The sequence below is a fragment of the Talpa occidentalis genome, unplaced genomic scaffold (genome assembly GCF_014898055.3).
Source record: "Talpa occidentalis isolate TD23 unplaced genomic scaffold, MPIMG_talOcc4v2.1 talOcc4.6, whole genome shotgun sequence".
NCBI lineage: Eukaryota > Metazoa > Chordata > Mammalia > Eulipotyphla > Talpidae > Talpa > Talpa occidentalis.
This window is the reverse complement of record NW_023604972.1, coordinates 44,126,598-44,144,331: the sequence shown is the minus strand read 5'-3', so window position 1 is coordinate 44,144,331 and position 17,734 is coordinate 44,126,598. Positions and strand designations below refer to the sequence as shown.

At 42.6% G+C, this 17,734-nt stretch overlaps 2 protein-coding genes across 4 annotated transcripts in view; one reads left to right on the top strand and one right to left on the bottom strand.

Annotated features, from left to right (window-relative positions):
* Window positions 1–11,590, bottom strand: part of USO1 (USO1 vesicle transport factor) — a 71,069-nt gene extending 59,479 nt beyond the window's left edge. Inside the window, exon 1 of one of the 2 annotated variants that reach the window (XM_037530725.2) lies at window positions 11,305–11,590. In XM_037530725.2, coding sequence (XP_037386622.1) covers window positions 11,305–11,370 — 66 coding nt within the window. In that variant the 5' untranslated portion in view covers window positions 11,371–11,590. The remainder of the gene's footprint in view (window positions 1–11,304) is intronic. The other variant, XM_054688487.1, reaches the window with a different exon arrangement.
* A 162-nt stretch (window positions 11,591–11,752) lies between these two features.
* Window positions 11,753–17,734, top strand: part of G3BP2 (G3BP stress granule assembly factor 2) — a 76,713-nt gene continuing 70,731 nt past the window's right edge. The window contains exons 1-2 of one of the 2 annotated variants that reach the window (XM_054688392.1): window positions 11,753–11,919; window positions 12,012–12,131. The gene's annotated coding sequence lies outside the window, so the exon portion shown is untranslated. The remainder of the gene's footprint in view (window positions 11,920–12,011; window positions 12,132–17,734) is intronic. The other variant, XM_054688394.1, reaches the window with a different exon arrangement.

Below are 17,734 nucleotides of genomic sequence, written 5' to 3'. Positions count from 1 at the left end.
GATGATTTGAATTATTCATACTAAGCATGTTTTCACCATTGCTTCAATAACTAAAGAACTTTCAGAATGAACTTTGCTTTTATTCTATTACCTGCTCTTGATTGACTCATTGTTCATCTGCTTGCTAAACACAGTTGATTTCTGTTATTCCCGGTAAAGTTTCATAGTCACCATGAACACTGAATTAGCAGATTCTGAATCACTGCTCTAAGAGAAACACAAGGCTAGATCCCTGTGAGACTCTGGTCACATTTTCATCAGGGATCTATTACATAATCTTGTTTTTTGTGTTTTTCTGTTCAAAAATTATCTTATTAAATATATATCCTTGGGGACTCCCTGGTGACACAATGGTTGAGCACTGGGCTGCGAAGCTGCCCACAGCCTCTGCAGCGCTGGTTCGATCCCCGGCCTCCGGGCGAAGGTCCCACGTGGCGCGCAGACCTCTCCTGCCACGCCCGCTGCTCCCCTTAGCAGTGTACTTCTTCAGTCTGTCTGTTCTGTTCCCTGCTCTGGCTCTGGTGAATTCTCTCACCCTCCCACGCTTCTGACTGTACCCAGTGCTTGTAGAAATAAATTTTAAAAAATATATATATCCTTGATTCATTAACACTAGATTCACAGCCTCCAGAGCTATGCCTGACTCAAGCCTGAAGGAAGCTTATCTAACATATATTTTCTCCGTAAGGTACACTCACAGTCTTCACGCTTAGGGACACATAGACAGCACTTCGGCACTAATTTTGGAACCATTTTTTAATAGCAAAATCACCAACAAAAAGAACAAAAGATGCAAAACACATGACACTATATAGGCCATGAAAAGGGCCCTTTTGTTTACCATATGAAAATAAAAACAAGAAGGCAAAGTATCTCATTTGACCTCAGTTAGGAAACAAACTTTTCATTGTTCGAAGCATGTCCACAATTAACAAAGTGCTGCAGGTAATAATTTGGGGGATAATTTTGCATGTATGTGAATTTTTTTTCATCTGCAAAATGAAAAATTAAATGGGCTAAACTCTAATGTTCAAAACTTAAAATGTTTAAAATAGTTAATCTTAGCAGTATTTTATTATTGGATAGATTTGTTATACTATCTCAGAAATCTACTGGGCCTATGCAATGCTTAAAACAATTTTTAAGTCAACATTTCAAATTAAAGATTTTATATAAAAATCCAGATTTCCATCTTTCTTTAAATTTCCATCCAACTGCCTGACAGTTGTATTTTTTTTTAAAAGATTTATTTAATTTATTTATTCATACAAGCACTGGGTACAGTCAGAAGCGCGGGAGGGTGAGAGAATTCACCAGAGCCAGAGCGGGGAGCAGAGCAGGCAGAAGGACCGAAGTACACTGCTGAGGGGAGCAGCGGGTGGCAGGAGAGGTCTGCGTGCCATGTGGGACCCTCCTCTGGTGGCCGGGGAGTAGCCGGGGATCAAACCGGCGCTGCAGAGACTGCGGGCAGCTTCGCAGCCCAGTGCTCAACCGCTGCGCCACCGGGGAGGCCCCAGTTGTATGTTTTGATGCTGCAATGATCCAGGCTCATCAAGAAAGGCAACTGAGATGGAGTGACTGAAGTCATCAATTAAAAAGTAACTACTTGGGGCCTCCCTCGTGGCGCAAGGGGTTAAATCGCAGCACTGGGAAGCTATTGCCAGCCACTGCAGCACTGAGTTTGATCCCCAGCCAGGAAGGTGACTCACATGGCCACAGCAGACCTCTACTGTCTCGCCAGCTGCTCCCCTCAGCAGTGTATTTCAGTAGATCCGCCTGTTCTGTTCCCCACTCTGTCTCTGGTGAATCCTCTCATCCCCAACACTTCTGGCCTATACCCCAGCTCTTGTATGCATAAATAAAATTAATCTTAAAAAAAAAGACTACTTGTCCCTGATAATGACATGAGCAAAAGGAACAAATGCCTAGCTGTCCCTATCGTAAACAGGTGATATCTGAAAAAAGTATATAGGCACCAAATTAAGCCAGTTTGAGACACTTTGGACTGTATGTCCATGAGGTCTCCAAAGCCTTCTCCAGACTTGTTATCTGTAGTAGGAGGCTCTGCCCAGAAAAGCAGCACTCCCCTCCCTGAGGAACTGAAGGGGTAAGGGCAGTTCTGAACCCTAAACCAGTCACTCTTGCACTGGTTACCCATCCTGTCTTAGTGGTTTGGATCCCTCTCGCTCTTTATTGCCAACTGAACTGTAATGTGGATTCCCCACAATAAAAATCATATTGTGATTATATGCAACAGGCTAGAGTTACAAGCGAAACCTTTCCATCCATCCACTTTTGAGATCTGAACTTCATATTATGCAGTTAGTAGTACTATATTATTATAATCATAATGGTAGCTAACAATGTATTCACAGTTTAAGAAGTCATTGGTTATAAGATCTGGCATTTTTAATTTTAATTTTTTAAAAAATATTTATTTATTTATGCATACAAGAACTGGGGTACAGGCCAGAGGTGTGGAGGGGGGGTGAGAGGATTCACAAGAGACAGAGTGGGAAACAGAACAGGCAGACTGACTGAAATACACTGCTGAGGGGAGCAGTGGGTGAGCCAGGGGAGGTCTGCTGCACCATGTGGGTAGCTCCCTGGCCGGGGATCGAACTTGTGCTTCAGTGGCTGAGAACAGTTTCATAGTGCTGTGTCTTAACACCTTGCGCCACCAGGGAGGCCCCAGATCTGGCATTTTTTAATGTTATCGCGCGTGCGCGCGCACACACACACACACACACACACACACACACACACACAGAACACCTATTATAATTACCCTGAGTTCAAAGATGTTCAAATACTAATATGAATTTCAGAATTGTTAAAATATGGCATACATACAACTTTAGTAAGTGTCAGCTCTGTTCTAGAGTTCTTTATATATTTTTTTAAAGATTTTATTTTATTTATTTATTTCTACAAGCACTGGGTACAGTCAGAAGCGCGGGAGGGTGAGAGAATTCACCAGCGCCAGAGCGAGAATTCATCAGAGCCAGAGCAGGGAGCAGAGCAGGCAAAAGGACCGAAGCACACTGCTGAGGGGAGCAGCAGGCGGCAGAGAGGCCTGCGCACTATGTGGGACCCTCCTCCGGTGGCCCGGGAGCAGCCGGGGATCGAACCGGCACTGCAGAGGCTGCGGGCAGCTTCGCAACCCAGCGCTCAACCACTGCGCCACTGGGGAGCCTCAGTTCTTTATATTTTTAAAATCACTTAATCCCCACAAAAACCTTTAAGATAGGCACTATTATTACCCACATTCTAGAGGTCTGGACATAGGGGCACAGTGGGTAAGTAACTTGCACAAAAGTGGAGGGATGGGATTCAAAGACAAGCAGTTTGAAAGCTTAACCATCACTGTAAAAACTGACTCTCTGGGCCACCATTTTTGAGGCTGGAATTGAGCACTAGCACCTCTTTTGAGTCAGGATATACAGGGTCCAAATTCATCGCAGATCTCCCGCTCTCTTCTCTAACCTGACCTTGCCTACTGAACAATGTTACCAGATTACCTGTTGGGATCTGAGTTTGTGATCTTGCATTAAACAACAGAATACTATCTACTAACAACAAACAGGTCTAAAGAGAAAATGCTGTTTTAATATGCAAAGACAAAATAATCAGTGAAAAAGATAAGCTGTAGAACACTATAGTGTACCATTGATGAAAAAAGATAAGTATGCTAATGTACTCATATAATTCTATGTTGTATGGATGCATTACACAAAGGTCTAGAAGGACTTATAACTAAAAATACTGGTTATTTCTGAAAAGCAAGCTAAATACTGAAATCGGAGATAGTATTCAAAGAAGACTTCAACTTCAGTATTGCTTGCATTTTGCACATTATTAGATGAAAATCCTAATTAATAAAATGCCTATAACATCATGGAGGTGATTATGTATCAGAACGCTTGCCTGTTTTCAGTAACTGCCTGTGAAATTCACACTCCTACTTACCAAGAAAAATATGAAAAGGACAAATACTACTACTAACAGTTGGTAAACTGGGCATAATCAGCAACCTACACGTAATGGTTTTTGTTTTGCTAACCAGTAGTGCCATTTATTTTTATTCAGTGATACACAAAGGACACCAAAAAGGAAGCAATGGGAACAGGAATGAGTAGGAAAGAAAAAAATGAGATGAAGAATGTGAAAATGAACAACCACTGAAAAATAAGAAGGGACAAAAAGGTGACATAAAACTAGGATGCTGAAGACATTAGAAAATTTAAAGAACATTGTCATAATGTAGTTTGCAAGATTTTCTCATAATTCCTAACAATAATCCGCTTTTTTTTTTTTTTGGTATTTAGTAACCAACTGAGACGCAAGAATGAGGGCAAAAATAACAATTTAAAAAAAATTAGTTGTGATCATTTACTCAACAAATATTTATCAAGCACTTAATACAAACTCATTTCTTGATAAAACTTTGCCTTCCTAAAGCTTAAAACTTAGTTATTACCTCCCCTAGAAAGACCTTCTCCAATCGTTATTATTTACTGTAGGACTAAAGTAATTCATGTTAACTAATAGTTAACTCATTTATATTATTTTAGTGGAATAAAAAATAATCACTCGTGGGCCTCCCCTGGTGGCGCAGCGGTTGAGCGCTGGGCTGCGAGGCTGCCCGCAGCCTCGGCAGCGCAGGTTTGTTCCCGGCCGCCGGCGAGGGTCCCACAAAAAAAAAAAAAATCACTCGTTTAGAATATAAGAGGCAGGGCCTCCCCGGTGGCGCAGCGGTTGAGCGCTGGGTTGCGAAGCTGCCCGCAGCCTCTGTGGTGCCGGTTCGATTTCCGGCTGCTCCCAGGCCACCGGAGGAGGGTCCCACATGACGCAGACCTGCCGCCCACTGCTCCCCTCAGCAGTGTACCTCGGTCCTTCTGCCTGCTCCCGCGCTTCTGACTGTACCCAGTGCTTGTATAAATAAATAAACAAAAAACAAAAGAGTTCTCCTTTAAAAAAAAAAAAAAAGAGGCAGAGATTTAATTATTTTAAATTGAACTCTATAATTGAGAAGATTTTACCAAAAAAAACAAGTGTCTTGTCTTCAGATGATCTAAATTATTGTAATCAAAAAATAGATGTAGGGATACTACAAATACCAGTTTCTTTGCAGATAAAGCCAATGAATCTAATAGAATCTATTTTATTTTATTTTTTTAATGCATACAAGAGCTGGGGTACAGGCCAGAGCTGCGGAGGGTGAGAGGATTCACCAGAGACAGAGCAGGGACAGAACAGGCAGATTGACTGAAATAGTCCTGAGGGGAGCAGCAGGTGAGACAGGAGGGGTCTGCCACACCATGTGGGTAGCTCCCTGGCCAGGGATTGAACTCGTACTGCAGTGGCTGTGGACAGCTTCAGTGTGGTGCTCAACCCACTGCGCCACCAGGGAGGCCCTAGAATCTATTTTAATTACAATTACTACAATAATAAACCAGGGAGGCCCTAGAATCTATTTTAATTACAATTACTACAATAATAAATCAGTCAAGGTAATATACTGCTTTATTTATTTATCTCCATGCTTTCTCTATCTGTGAACTATGCTTTCCAAAAAGACATCCTTTTTAAGCAAGGCATAATAATGAAACTTGTCAACCAAATAACCTATCATAAATGGTAGCAGCTCAATGTTAACATCACAGAAGTTTCATATTAAAGGTGAATAACTTTTTACAAAGAATGCTTACAGCATTTCTGCCTGAGGTAAAAAATATAAGTATGTCTTCTCTATGATATCTACAGCAAACAAAAAATTGGACAAAGCAATATAAAATAGAAGGCAAATATGTAAAAAAGACAGAGAAATGGTACTTGCTAAATCAACAAATTTATATAAGAAATCTTTAACAGTCTCCCCTATAAAAGATAACCAGATTCAAGACTGAATTCAATTACTTCTCAAACCAAAGCATCAGAATTTATTTTATCTTTCAGGTATTCAAATGGACCACATTTCATGAATTCCATAAAGCTGATGATAAATGAAGGATTTCTAACATGTAGCTAGCATTCCTTCAAAAAATATATTCTAACAAGACAATTTTTTCTCAAAGTAAGTTAAAACACTATGTTAGGGGGAAAAGGATGTCCTAAAGCTAATTCCATACAGGCTTTGTGGACTCCACCCCCACCCCAGGTCAAAGCCAAAGACACTGGGAACTCCAAATCCCATCATCACCAAAGGGAAGGTGGCTGGGACCTGAGGGTGGGGTTAAGCAGCCAGGTTGGTATAAAGCCAGACACGTGGGCTTTGGAGAGGTCCCCCATTTTGACTCTCTGCCAGCTCGCAGTGTCCGGCCAGCTCGGAGAGTGCTTTTTGGGTTTCCAGGTCGGCGGATCGGGTAGGACGCATTAAAGACTTTATTTCCCTATTTTCTCCCTGAGTTGTACATTTTCCTTATTGCCTTTTCCCTTGTAAATAAACCTTTTATTAAGCTTTTGTGTATGCCTGTAGTGGAGTATTAATAAGTCCCTTTTAAGCGTGCGGGTGAGGACCCACAGCCAGGCAACCCGTTCAATATCGGGGCTGCCCTATAACAACTAGACTCACAGGTTTCCTGGAGGAAAAATAAGAATCTGGTCAAGTAAATTGGCAAACACAACTACTTTATATCTCCATCCTGAAAAAATGTGAAAATATAACACAGCAGCTGCTTACCAAACCTTTCATGAGTTTTATTTTTGATCAGCACATGGCATACTTCTTTGGAAACAAAATCTTTCAGGAATCTACTCATTTTCTTTGAAACATACTCTGGTAATAGTAGGGTGTATAAAATTCAAAAGATCCCAGCTCTTTAAAACCATACTAAATAATCTACGTAATTAACCTTCTAAAAAACTGTTAGTTCTCAGTAGACACACTTAAAAAGAATGAGACATCAGGGCCTCCCTGGTGGCGCAGGGGTTAAAGTCTCAGCACTATCAAGCTATCACATGAGTTCTATCCCAGGCCAGGGAGCTAACCCACAAGGTGCAGCAAGACCTCTTCGGTATCGCCTGCTGGTTCCCTCAGCAGTGTATTTCGGTACATCTGCCAGTTCTGCTTCCCACTCTGGTGAATCCTCTCAGCCCCCGTACTTCTGGCCTACACCCCCATTCTTTTATGCATAAATAAATAAAAATAAGTCTTTTTAAAAAAGGAGACATCTTTGGATAAATAAGGTGATCAAAACATAAATCATTATTGTGTTTTTCTCTGGTATTAGTGCAAGAGAACCAAGAAACGAGAAAAATTGCACAGTGTACAGTTAGGACACTGATCAGGTGTTATTATGAAGTATGACACACAAACCCAAACGGGAGTTTCAGACTATACATTTATAATAATAAGGTATAGAATGTGCTTGACTAAATCGAAACAATGTCTAATTTAAATGCATACTCCTTAGTAAATTTTATTAAAAGAAAGTACATCTGTGTGTATCTTATTAGCATTTTTACTTGAGCAGTTGACCAGTTTGATCTAAAAAGAGACACTTCAACAGTATTGCAATTCTTCCCATTTTTACTGGACTTCAGCAACTCTCATGTTTTGGGATACAACTTGAGAAGAAACACCCCGTGATTTATCATCAGAAATAGCCAATGCTTCTCCTGGGATTTTCAAAGACACTAGCTTTAAAATAAGGCTTTGTGGGAAAGCGGATGGAAATTTCAGCATGTGTGAGCATTCAAAAGAATGAGTAGGATATTTACTGTAATTAGTGATAACTTGCACCAGCAAAGTATGTCAAGGCTAAGGAGGCTTTAATTATCAGAAATTAATGGACCTTTCACTATCTAAAGTAAAATAGCAAAATCAAATTAAAAGGCATTTGAGGGCCTCCCTGGTGGCGCAGGGGTTAAGTCGCAGCACCATGAAGCTATCCGCAGCCTCTGCAGCACAAGTTCAATCCCCAGCCAGGGATCTAGCCACATGGTGCAGCAGTCCTCTCCTGTCTAGCCTGCTGCTCCCCTCAGCAGTGTATTTCAGTAGATCTGCCTGTTCTGTTCCCCATTCAGTCTCTGGTGAATCCTCCCCCCACCAACACCTCTGGCCTTTACCCTAGCTATTGTATGAATAAATAAATAAATCTTAAAAAAAAAAAAAAAGCATTTGACTCTAAAATATGAGAAGTTTAATGTGGATAAAACTCTAGGCTTAATATATTCAGAACTTTACAGAATTACATCACATGAAATAAATACATACCACTGCCTTGTCTCTGAAGAATATTTTAATACCAGTCCAAAATTATTTTTAACCAAGAGTACAGGAAGCTAGGTAACATACAATTAATAATATAACTTGCACACAGAAGATATTTAAATTCAGTAAGAAAAAGTCAGAGAGCAGTCAAAGCAGTTTGCAAATCTGAAAAATCACTTAAGTTAAATGTTTGACATAATGGACTTCAATCATTCCAGAACTTTAACTTCCATAATCTTAAAAAGTATGTTTAACACTTAATTTGTAAGCTGCTATGATTTCAGACCTATGATTTCCTTCATATAACATTATAATTCACTTAACAAGTATTTATTTATTTGTTTGTTTATTTATTTATTTTTTTGTGGGACCCTCATCGCTCCCAACGGCACTGCAGAGGCTTCCCGCAGCGCTCAACCACTGCGCCACCAGGGGAGGCCCCTTAACAAGTATTTATTGGGTATTACTAAGGAAAAGCAAAGATTAAAATCCATAAACCTGCCCTAAAGCATCTAAAAGAATAAGCAAAACAGAATAACAAAAAGTCTAGTAGAGATGAGACATACACAAATGGTAGAAAATGGTAAAAATAGTAAATACAATCTAGTTAAAATGTGAAGATTGTTCAGTGGTATATTATCTGCAGTTTGGTGGGGTAAAAAGGGGGGTACCTTAATAATGGATTTAAAGGGCGGTAGACTTTAGATGAACTACACTTTCCACTGGATAAAGAAGGGAAAAACATGAATGGTGGAAAATTACAATGAAAATAATTAATTTTGCAGAAGTGGAAAAAATACAAAAATTAAATGATAATGGGGTGGTTGAGACTCCGATGTCAACTAGAATATCCAGGCCAGATCAAATTACTAATTAAAACATCTAATATTGTAGTACATACTCTACTGATGCTCTATAAATACTTTTAAATTAGTGAGCCATGACCCCATGCGTGCTATACTTCCTGATGGAATGAAATGGTGAAAGAAACTCTTCTCTATAATTCAAGGTAAACTATTAACTCTTTTCAGAAACAAATCACTTCTCCAATTTTGAGTGCACACGCTCAAAGTTAGGGGAGAGTAAGGATCCTTACTTTCCTTGCAGTTTATATATACAAATACACAAGTGATACTTAAACTTCATTTTCAAATATGAAATAAAGTTCCATTCACTATGGTAAGATCAAAGTGTTCAAGTGTCAGCTCTGTAATATTGTACAAATTGCTTTAGTGCTCTGAGTGTGTTTCCTAACTTGTAAAATGAGGGGGTTTGCTAGAATGATCTGAAATGGGTCTTCTGGCTTGAATATTCTATACTTAACAAAATTTACACCATCTTTTCTATAGAAGTTGTTGTGACAATTTGTTGTAAAAGCAAAAGTATTCACTCCTAAAAATTATCCTTTTTTGTGCACCTACTAAGTTAAATACCAGGCTCTTTCTGTAATTTCATTTCTCATTAAACACTTAAGTGATGGCGTTTTCTTTGTTTTACTCATAGGGTATTAGCAATCTCTCCTGTCCAATCCCATTTCACTAAGGAAGGCAAGGGCACAAGGCCTAACTCCCCCCAAAGCTCTGATAACATGCTTTAAAACATGGTGTGTTAAAAAAATCAGAGAGATAAAATAAATAAAAGCAGAAGATGTAGGCTTTGAGTGTAGTAAGCTAACAGGGTAGCTCAGCCCTAGGAATGGACAAGAAAAATCAAGTATCAGTTGTATGTAAGTGAAATCTTCTTTTCAAACGAAAGAAAACAGATTTCACCATCTTTCAACTTCTGCTTTAAAGAGTTCTAACCCAAATCTGCAGTATTTTTAATAATGTTATAGAAATTCCCGAAATTCCTTGATAAATATTAAAGCATGGATATGAGTAATAAACCCAGGACTCAGGAGTCAGGCAAACCTTGGTTGAACCCTGGTTTTATTACTAGTGTGACCTTGTTGAATTCATCTAAGTCTCATTTCTTCATGAGTAAAATGAGGATACCATCAGTCTTTCAGGAAAATTGGGGCTTAAAGGAGAATTTGGACTAAAAAAGACCCCCCAAAGGTAAGGGCTTGACAAATGAAAGCTTTTACCTTTGGGGATACCAGCAACATAGAAGATAGGACCTAAGTCATCCCAATTATGTCCAAGAATGCTATCCAAAGTTTACATTTAAAATGCCATACTTTGACATCTTTCTGTTGGTCTAAATTTCATCTCACATATAGTTTTATTTAAAAAAATATCATACACTCCTTTCCAACAGAGACAAACCAAGCTTCAAATTAAGTTTATCCTAAACCTAGAATTGAAGCAACTATCAAATACCGTTTTCGGTGTCTATTTCTGAAAATGACGATGCAAATCATATTACCATCAGTTCAGAAGCACTGGCTTCTCTGAATGGGAGGCACAGAAGGGAAAACCGGGGCTGGGTTCCCGAAGCGATTTGAGCGCGAAAGATTCCGACAGCGTCCAAGCGAGTATTTCACAAATGCCACATACTTGGGTGAGCCCGAAAAACCGGGTGTGAACTAAAAACACTTGCCAATATGACCCTCCCTCCAGTTGAAGAGACAGGAGCAGGTGGCTTTGTGCCCCCAAATTATTGTTTTATTCTTAGCTACAAGCTCTGGTCAACAGCTGGGTTTTAAACCTCGCAGCCTCCAGAGCCGCACTCCATACTGCGAGGGAGGAGCAGGACTGCAGGTTCCTCCCGGCCAGTGGAAGCACACGCGGAGGGGAAGGAGGGAGGGCTCCGTGGCCCCAAGGGGCGCGGCGGACAGGTCACAACCTCCACCCGGGGACTGATCCCTTCCCGAGAGATACCACCCGCGCGCGGGCCACCCACCCTCCTCGTCCGGCCTGCGGAGACTCGGGGGGCGGTTGCTGTCAGCCCGACCAAGCCGCCACGGTGGGGGCTGCGCCGGGGGCGTGAGAGGGGAACCCAAAGGTTTCAGGAGAGGAAAGGGGGAGGCGTCATGTGGACCCCCCAGCCCACGGTAGGGCGCGGGAGGTGACCTCCGGGCCCCCGAGTTCTTCGTTCCCGTTTCTGCCCGGACCCTTCCCAAGTCGCGGACCCGCCGCTCCTCTCACCGTCTCGGCTTCTGTGTGTTGGGGTCCGGCACTCTGACCCCCCATTACCCCGCGGAGAAAATTCATGTTGTCGCTCTGCCACAGGCTCTACCAGCCCTCTTCAGGAAAAAAAACAGACGATTTCCCCTGCCCTCCGCGGGGCCTGGTCCCCAATCCCGCACTATACACCCCCCGGCAGCGGCCACCACCGCCTTCCACTCGGCGGCCGCTCCAGCCCCCCAAAGCCCGGAAACAGCCGCCACCAACAGAGGAGGTGCGCATGCGCGGGGACGTGGCATTACGTGGCGGCTCTGAGGGCGAAGGCAAAGGGGGAAGGTAGGCGAGGGGAGGCTTGTAACCCGGGTCCAGCCAAGCCCCGCCCACTGCCCAGGCCCCGCCCCCACACGGCGACACGCCTCCCACTCCCGCCCTTCGCGGGTGGCGCTTGCTGGCCCCATACACCCACGTGGTCGGCGCCGGGCCTTGCCGGCTGGAGCGTGTCGGCACCGCACCGTGTTGGTGTTTTGGCTCGCAGGGTGTTTCATTGTCGCGGTGCGGGACTTACTGCGAACTATCCAATCTGGGGTCGTATTTGGTTGAGTCGAAAGTGAAATTTTCCTTCGGCCTACTTGACAGGTAGGGAGACCGGGATCCTGGGAGGGTTGGTTTGGTTTTGCCGTTTAGCAGTACGTTGTGGCCTGAACCCCGTACATTGCATTTCTTTACAGGTCTTTGTTTGGTGGTAAAAAGGGTGCTAGAGCCCCCTCGTTCTACTGCCACTGGAGGGCGCGTATCTCGTTTCTTGCTCTTCAAACCTGCTCTAAGGAATTCCTAGATCTAAACACCAGGTACGCCACTGTTTTCTAGCGGTGTGAGGGTACGAGTCCAACCCTGCATTTAACTAGAGAAAAAACATGGATCTGCCGTGTCATTTTAGCAGCTGGTGGTATGATGTTTTGTTATTAACGCTCTACCCCCGTATCTTTAGTACTTTTTTTTTTAACATGAAAAAATGTCTTTTTCCCCAAATCAGTAGGCCTTGCTCTATTCTAAATGAGACTGCCAAGAACACATGCATCTGGAGTAGTCATGAATTCTTGAGGCTACAAAGCGCAACAACTAGTTAACTAACTAATTCATATACCTCTCCACCTGGATGTGCCACACCTCCCAGAGTCAATATTTAAAATTGAACTCATCTTCCCCGACCTCCTTTAAAGAAAAAAAAAAAATCAATATACCTCTGTGTGTCCTGCCACATTCGATAGCACTACTCAAATAATTGCCTACCTTAGGAGAAGGAAAGTTGGAGGAATCTTAGACTCTAGATTTCTCCCTCAAATGTCCAGTATCCAATCCTATCATTTCTATATATGGAACATTTCTCAAATAGGTCGTCTGCTCTCCATCCTCTTTGCCTCTGACATAGTTTATGTTCTCATTATTTTTCACCAAGATTGCTACAATCACTTTCTAACTATCTTGTCTACATTCAAGCCCTGGCTTCCCTCCATTTGAGTTTTCAGTCCACCTTTGGGTGAACCTAACCATAACAAAACATCCATTCATGTTGCTCCTCTTCTTAAAGTCCTTCAGTGGTTGCCCATTCTCTCCATAATAAAATCCAAAGTCCTTAACTTGGTATACAGGCATGTTATTTTCTGGCTTTGCCTATCTTTCCAGCTCTTGCCTCTCCACATTTTCTGTCTTTATGCCCTAATGCACCCTTTTCCCTCCTCTTCATTAGGGAAACATGCCTGCTAGTTCCTTAAGATTTAACTCTGGCATCATCTGAAAGCTTTCCCAGAAATCCATATACATGTGTATGTGCTAGCACTTTATGGTAAGCCCTCAATAAATGCTTCTTAAGCCAAACCGTAGAGGGCAGGACTACATAATTTACTTTTGTATCTCTGAGGCTGAGCCCTGTCTAATAAAAGATGATATGAAGAAAACATTAAAAAAATGAATATTATGCCAAGGAAAGTCCTTTTTTCCATCTGTTAAGTGGAATTATAGATGTCAAATATCACAAATGCTATGGAGAATATTCCTTTCCTAGTGCCAAAGTTTTTTAAACCTGGTAGATTTGGAGAATGGGGAGAGTAAAAAAATAGTATGCACTAAGCATTATCTTTAAAACTAGACATTAAGGGGGCTCTCTTGTGGAGCAAGGGGTTAAGTCTCAGAACTATGAAGCTATTCATAACCTCTGCAGCACTTCCATCCCTGGCCAGGGAGGTGACCCACATGGAGCAGCAGACCTCTCCTGTCTTGCCGGCTGCTCCCCTCAGCAGTATATTTCAGTAGATCCGCCTGTTCTGTTCCCCACTCTGTCTCTGGTGAATCCTCTCACATACATATCCGCCCCTCCCCTCCCCCGGCCTATACCATAGCTCTTGTATGAATAAATAAATAAATAAATAAATCTTTAAAAAAGCTGGACATTAAATACTTTGCATCAGACATTTGCTATGGGGCATTTTGTTAAAGTGTAAAAAAAGTAACCAATAAATGTTTAGCATTTTTATTACCAAAGTATGTGTGTATGTGTGCATCATCCAGTGAACATCACCCAGTCCCTATACCTCACCCTTCCCTAACCCTTTCCTTAGTGCCGTCTAGTGCCCCACTCTATCCATCATCAGGAATGAGACTCTGAGATGAAGTACAGCTCTTACATGTCTACTATATGTATTATTTGGTAATAAAAAGAAGTAGCATCTTGACACTTAAGGCACCAGCCTTGACAAAATACTCTGCTCCTTTAAATTTTGGTAAGACTAGGTCACTAGTAGAATACTATGAGTTTTCCTTTAATTTGACCTATTTTCTTCCCTAACAGCATTCCTGGGCAAGAAGAACTATGAGCAAGATAGTTGGGTGCAGAGGAGATGAGGTTGAAACCCCCAGACCTCCCCCTGACCTCACAATATTGGCTCTGTCCTGGTGTCTCAGGTGGGGTGGAGATGCACGCTACTTCCAGTCTTAAGAAAAGGCAGAAAGGGGGCAGTGGCTCATTTGTCTCCCAGCCAGGGTCTGAAAGGGAGCAGAGGCATTATCACTACAGAACAGCCACCAATTCTGGATTCTGTGCTTTCTTTGTTTTTTTTTCTCTCTGACTCCATACAAGGACAACATGACTGTCAATACCTGTAGTCCCATTATCTCCCAAGCCCAAGTTCAAGTAAGATTCCTAACCTTATAGTCCTAACAAAAATCTCCTACTGATGCATTGGATCTGATTGGGTCATGTGTCCTTGTGTAATTCTTGCAGTCCAATGTGTGAGGTGCTCTGATTGGCCTTGATTCACATCTGCCACCCTCCTCCCCAAACCAGCAGTCGGAGTCTTCCGCTCATCTCAAATGTATGGGAGAACAGGGGAATAGGGACTTTCTTCAAAGGAAAGCTGAAATACTATACCAGAAGAGAATGTATCAGGATAGGGAAAACAATAGATGCTCACTGTATACTCTAATGTATTTGATTCCTTCCCCCCCGCCCTTTTTTTTCCCCAGTATTTTTCTAGACTTGTCACTAGCATATCACTAGCAGTTCTGTTGGTCTGCAGAAGGTTCCATAAATTTTTGTATTATTCAGTAAAAGTAACTGCATTGCTTTATATTTATATCTGTAAGCAAAGCTGTAGCTACACTTTTTTTAAACTGTAGTCCAGGTGCATTTTCACTTTTAAAGAAACAAAATAAATGGAATTGCTTACTTCCAAAACTAAATTAGGAAATCCCATTTTCAGTCCAAAGGATGTTTTATAAAACTATTTATTGAGGGGCAAATTGATCAGATCTAGATCTTGGCACTCTTGGCCCCTGTGGGGAATTTGACTGTCACCTCTCCGCACTTACTACCCTCCCTCCCAGCTCCCCTCGCTGATCAGGTAGGTCCTGAATAACTAGAACAGGGTTGAAGTTTTTACTGTCCCATTCCATAACTACTCTAAATCCTTTGAAGTTCACATTACTGACTGATGCCAAGATTCCATGGAAGCTTAAGATTTATTATGGAGTCACTGCCACCTTCACCAGCAAGCAAGCCTTGATCCCAGTGCAAGTTGCAGCCCATCTATCTCATTTGCCTGAGTCTGTGACCCAAGTGAGGACGTGTGAGAGGAGAGGGAGGCAGGGGACTTTGTAGCCTATCTCCAGAGATCAGAATACATCAAGCTGTAAACCAGCATGGTGGTAGCTGACCTGGACTAGAACTTTTCAAAGCCAACCTACACCTCCAAAGTGCTCTCTCCCCATTCCAGCACTTTAATGAAGATGACTATATGGAACTCATGGCCTGTGAGTTGGGAGTGGACATAATTCTTTGCGAGCAGCTCAGGAATCTGTGGGCAGTGGAGTAGAAGATGAAAAGATCAGGAGCACAGGGGCAAAGTAGAGAAGTCTCTTTGGCTGATTCTTCCTTGATACTGCCTTGCCTAGGATTTCACAAACACTACACTGGTTGTAGGTAGTAGAAAGGGCCAGAACTCCAACCTGCTCTCCCTACTGCCCTCTCTCGACCTCCAGTATCCCCATACTACATGGCCTTGCCAGGGCAGGACCGTAGTTTTATGAGATCCAGAGTGACCCAGACCTAACTCTAGACCTAAGACCTAAAACTTCTCCCTCTCTGAAAAGTCTGTGAATTATGACTCCTAAATAGCTCAGAACCCAAGGTCTCAATAGATCACTCCAGCAGCCAGTCTTCTTCCTGTGAGGCCACTGCATAGGTCTGGTTCTAGTATCTAGGTCAGAACAAAATATCTCTACTTGTATTTTGCTATTTATTACATGGTGTAATAAATAATAAGATTCTTGTTTTTTAAAAGTTCAAAATTCATGCCATTTAAAACAAATCAACGAAACTACATATTTAACATCATCTTAATAAAAATTTATGGTCCTGTCCTGTTGTGTCCTTCAACTTTAGAAGATCCCTAGGACACTACTGATGGGTTTACCAGGCCCACATTCAGTGTCTTCCTACAGCTTTCGTTCTTCTGCCTGGAGTTTTTTTTTTTTTTTTTTTTAGAGGCATGTTTTTCTTTATTTATTTGTTTGCTTGTTTTGTTTTTTGTTTATACATGCACTGGGTACAGTCAGAAGCGCGGGAGGGTGAGAGAATTCGCCAGAGCGAGGGGCAGAGCAGGCAGAAGGACCGAAGTACACTGCTGAGGGGAGCAGCGGGCGGCAGGAGAGGTCTGCGCGCCATGTGGGACCCTCCTCCTGTGGCCGGGGAGCAGCCGGGGATTGAACCGGCACCGCAGAGGCCGCGGGCAGCTTCGCAACCCAGCGCTCTACCGCTGCGCCACCGGGGAGGCCCTCTGCCTGGAGTTTTTAAAACCTCAGTTACTCCAGGTAACTGCTCAGCTCTGGCCAGAGGTGAGGACTCCCTGTTTTTTATTTTTCCTTGCCAAACTGGGAAAGATGGTTCTTCGTGAGGGCTAACTTCTACTTTCCCCAAAATGAACCACTTAGTTCATAGAGCTTTTTCAGTGGGGTTTGTACTCAGCGCCTCCCTCCTTTGGGGGTTAGGGGGGAACTAAGGTTGCAGGAGCTGAGTGATGAAGAGAGGGTTAGAAGGGCTTTTGGGAAGTAGAGAAGAGGCCCAGAAGGGGAAGGGGAAAGAGTGGTGAGAGAAATCCAAGAAGCTGAATGAAACTGCTGACTAATATCTGCAGCCTGAGTATTCCACCTACATAAATACAGTTTTGCTTTTTTTTTTTAACCACCTAAAAATAGCTCAGAATAGCCTAATACTGGAAACAGATGTGCTGGGATTCTTGCACTACTGAGTCAGCAAACATTTAAGTCTCTGCCCTGTGATAGGTGTTCTCATGTATCTGTCTCATTCTGTCTCATTCTGGAGTGTTTCAGAGAGAGAGAAAGCTGGGCATGATATAGATCAGAAAGGCTTGTTTTCTTTGCAGACATAGACAGATGTGGGTTATCGCTCTATTCCTGCCAAATTTGCATTGTGTAGCTTTGGACAGTTACTTAACTTTGTTGGGCAGTGTGATTCTCATGTGCTGCAGAAAACCAAAGGGTATCTTAAACAAATTAGGCAGTGTAGGACTGATTCAGAGGTGCCAAGGTGCCATCTGGGATGTAAGCTGGAGCCTTTGTGCTCTGTCACTCTTGGCTTGAGGCTTTCATCTTTGTGGTTACAAGCTGGCTGCTATATCTTCAGCATTATATTCTTTTTTTTTTTTATTTGTTTGTTTATTTATTATTTCTCCATTTATACAAGCACTGGGTACAGTCAGAAGCGCGGGGGGGTGAGAGAATTCACCAGAGCCAGAGCAGGGAGCAGAGCAGGCAGAAGGACCGAAGTACACTGCTGAGGGGAGCAGCGGGCGGCAGGAGAGGTCTGCGCGCCATGTGGGACCCCCCTCCAGTGGCCGGGGAGCAGCCGGGGATCGAACCGGCTTCGCAGAGGCTGCGG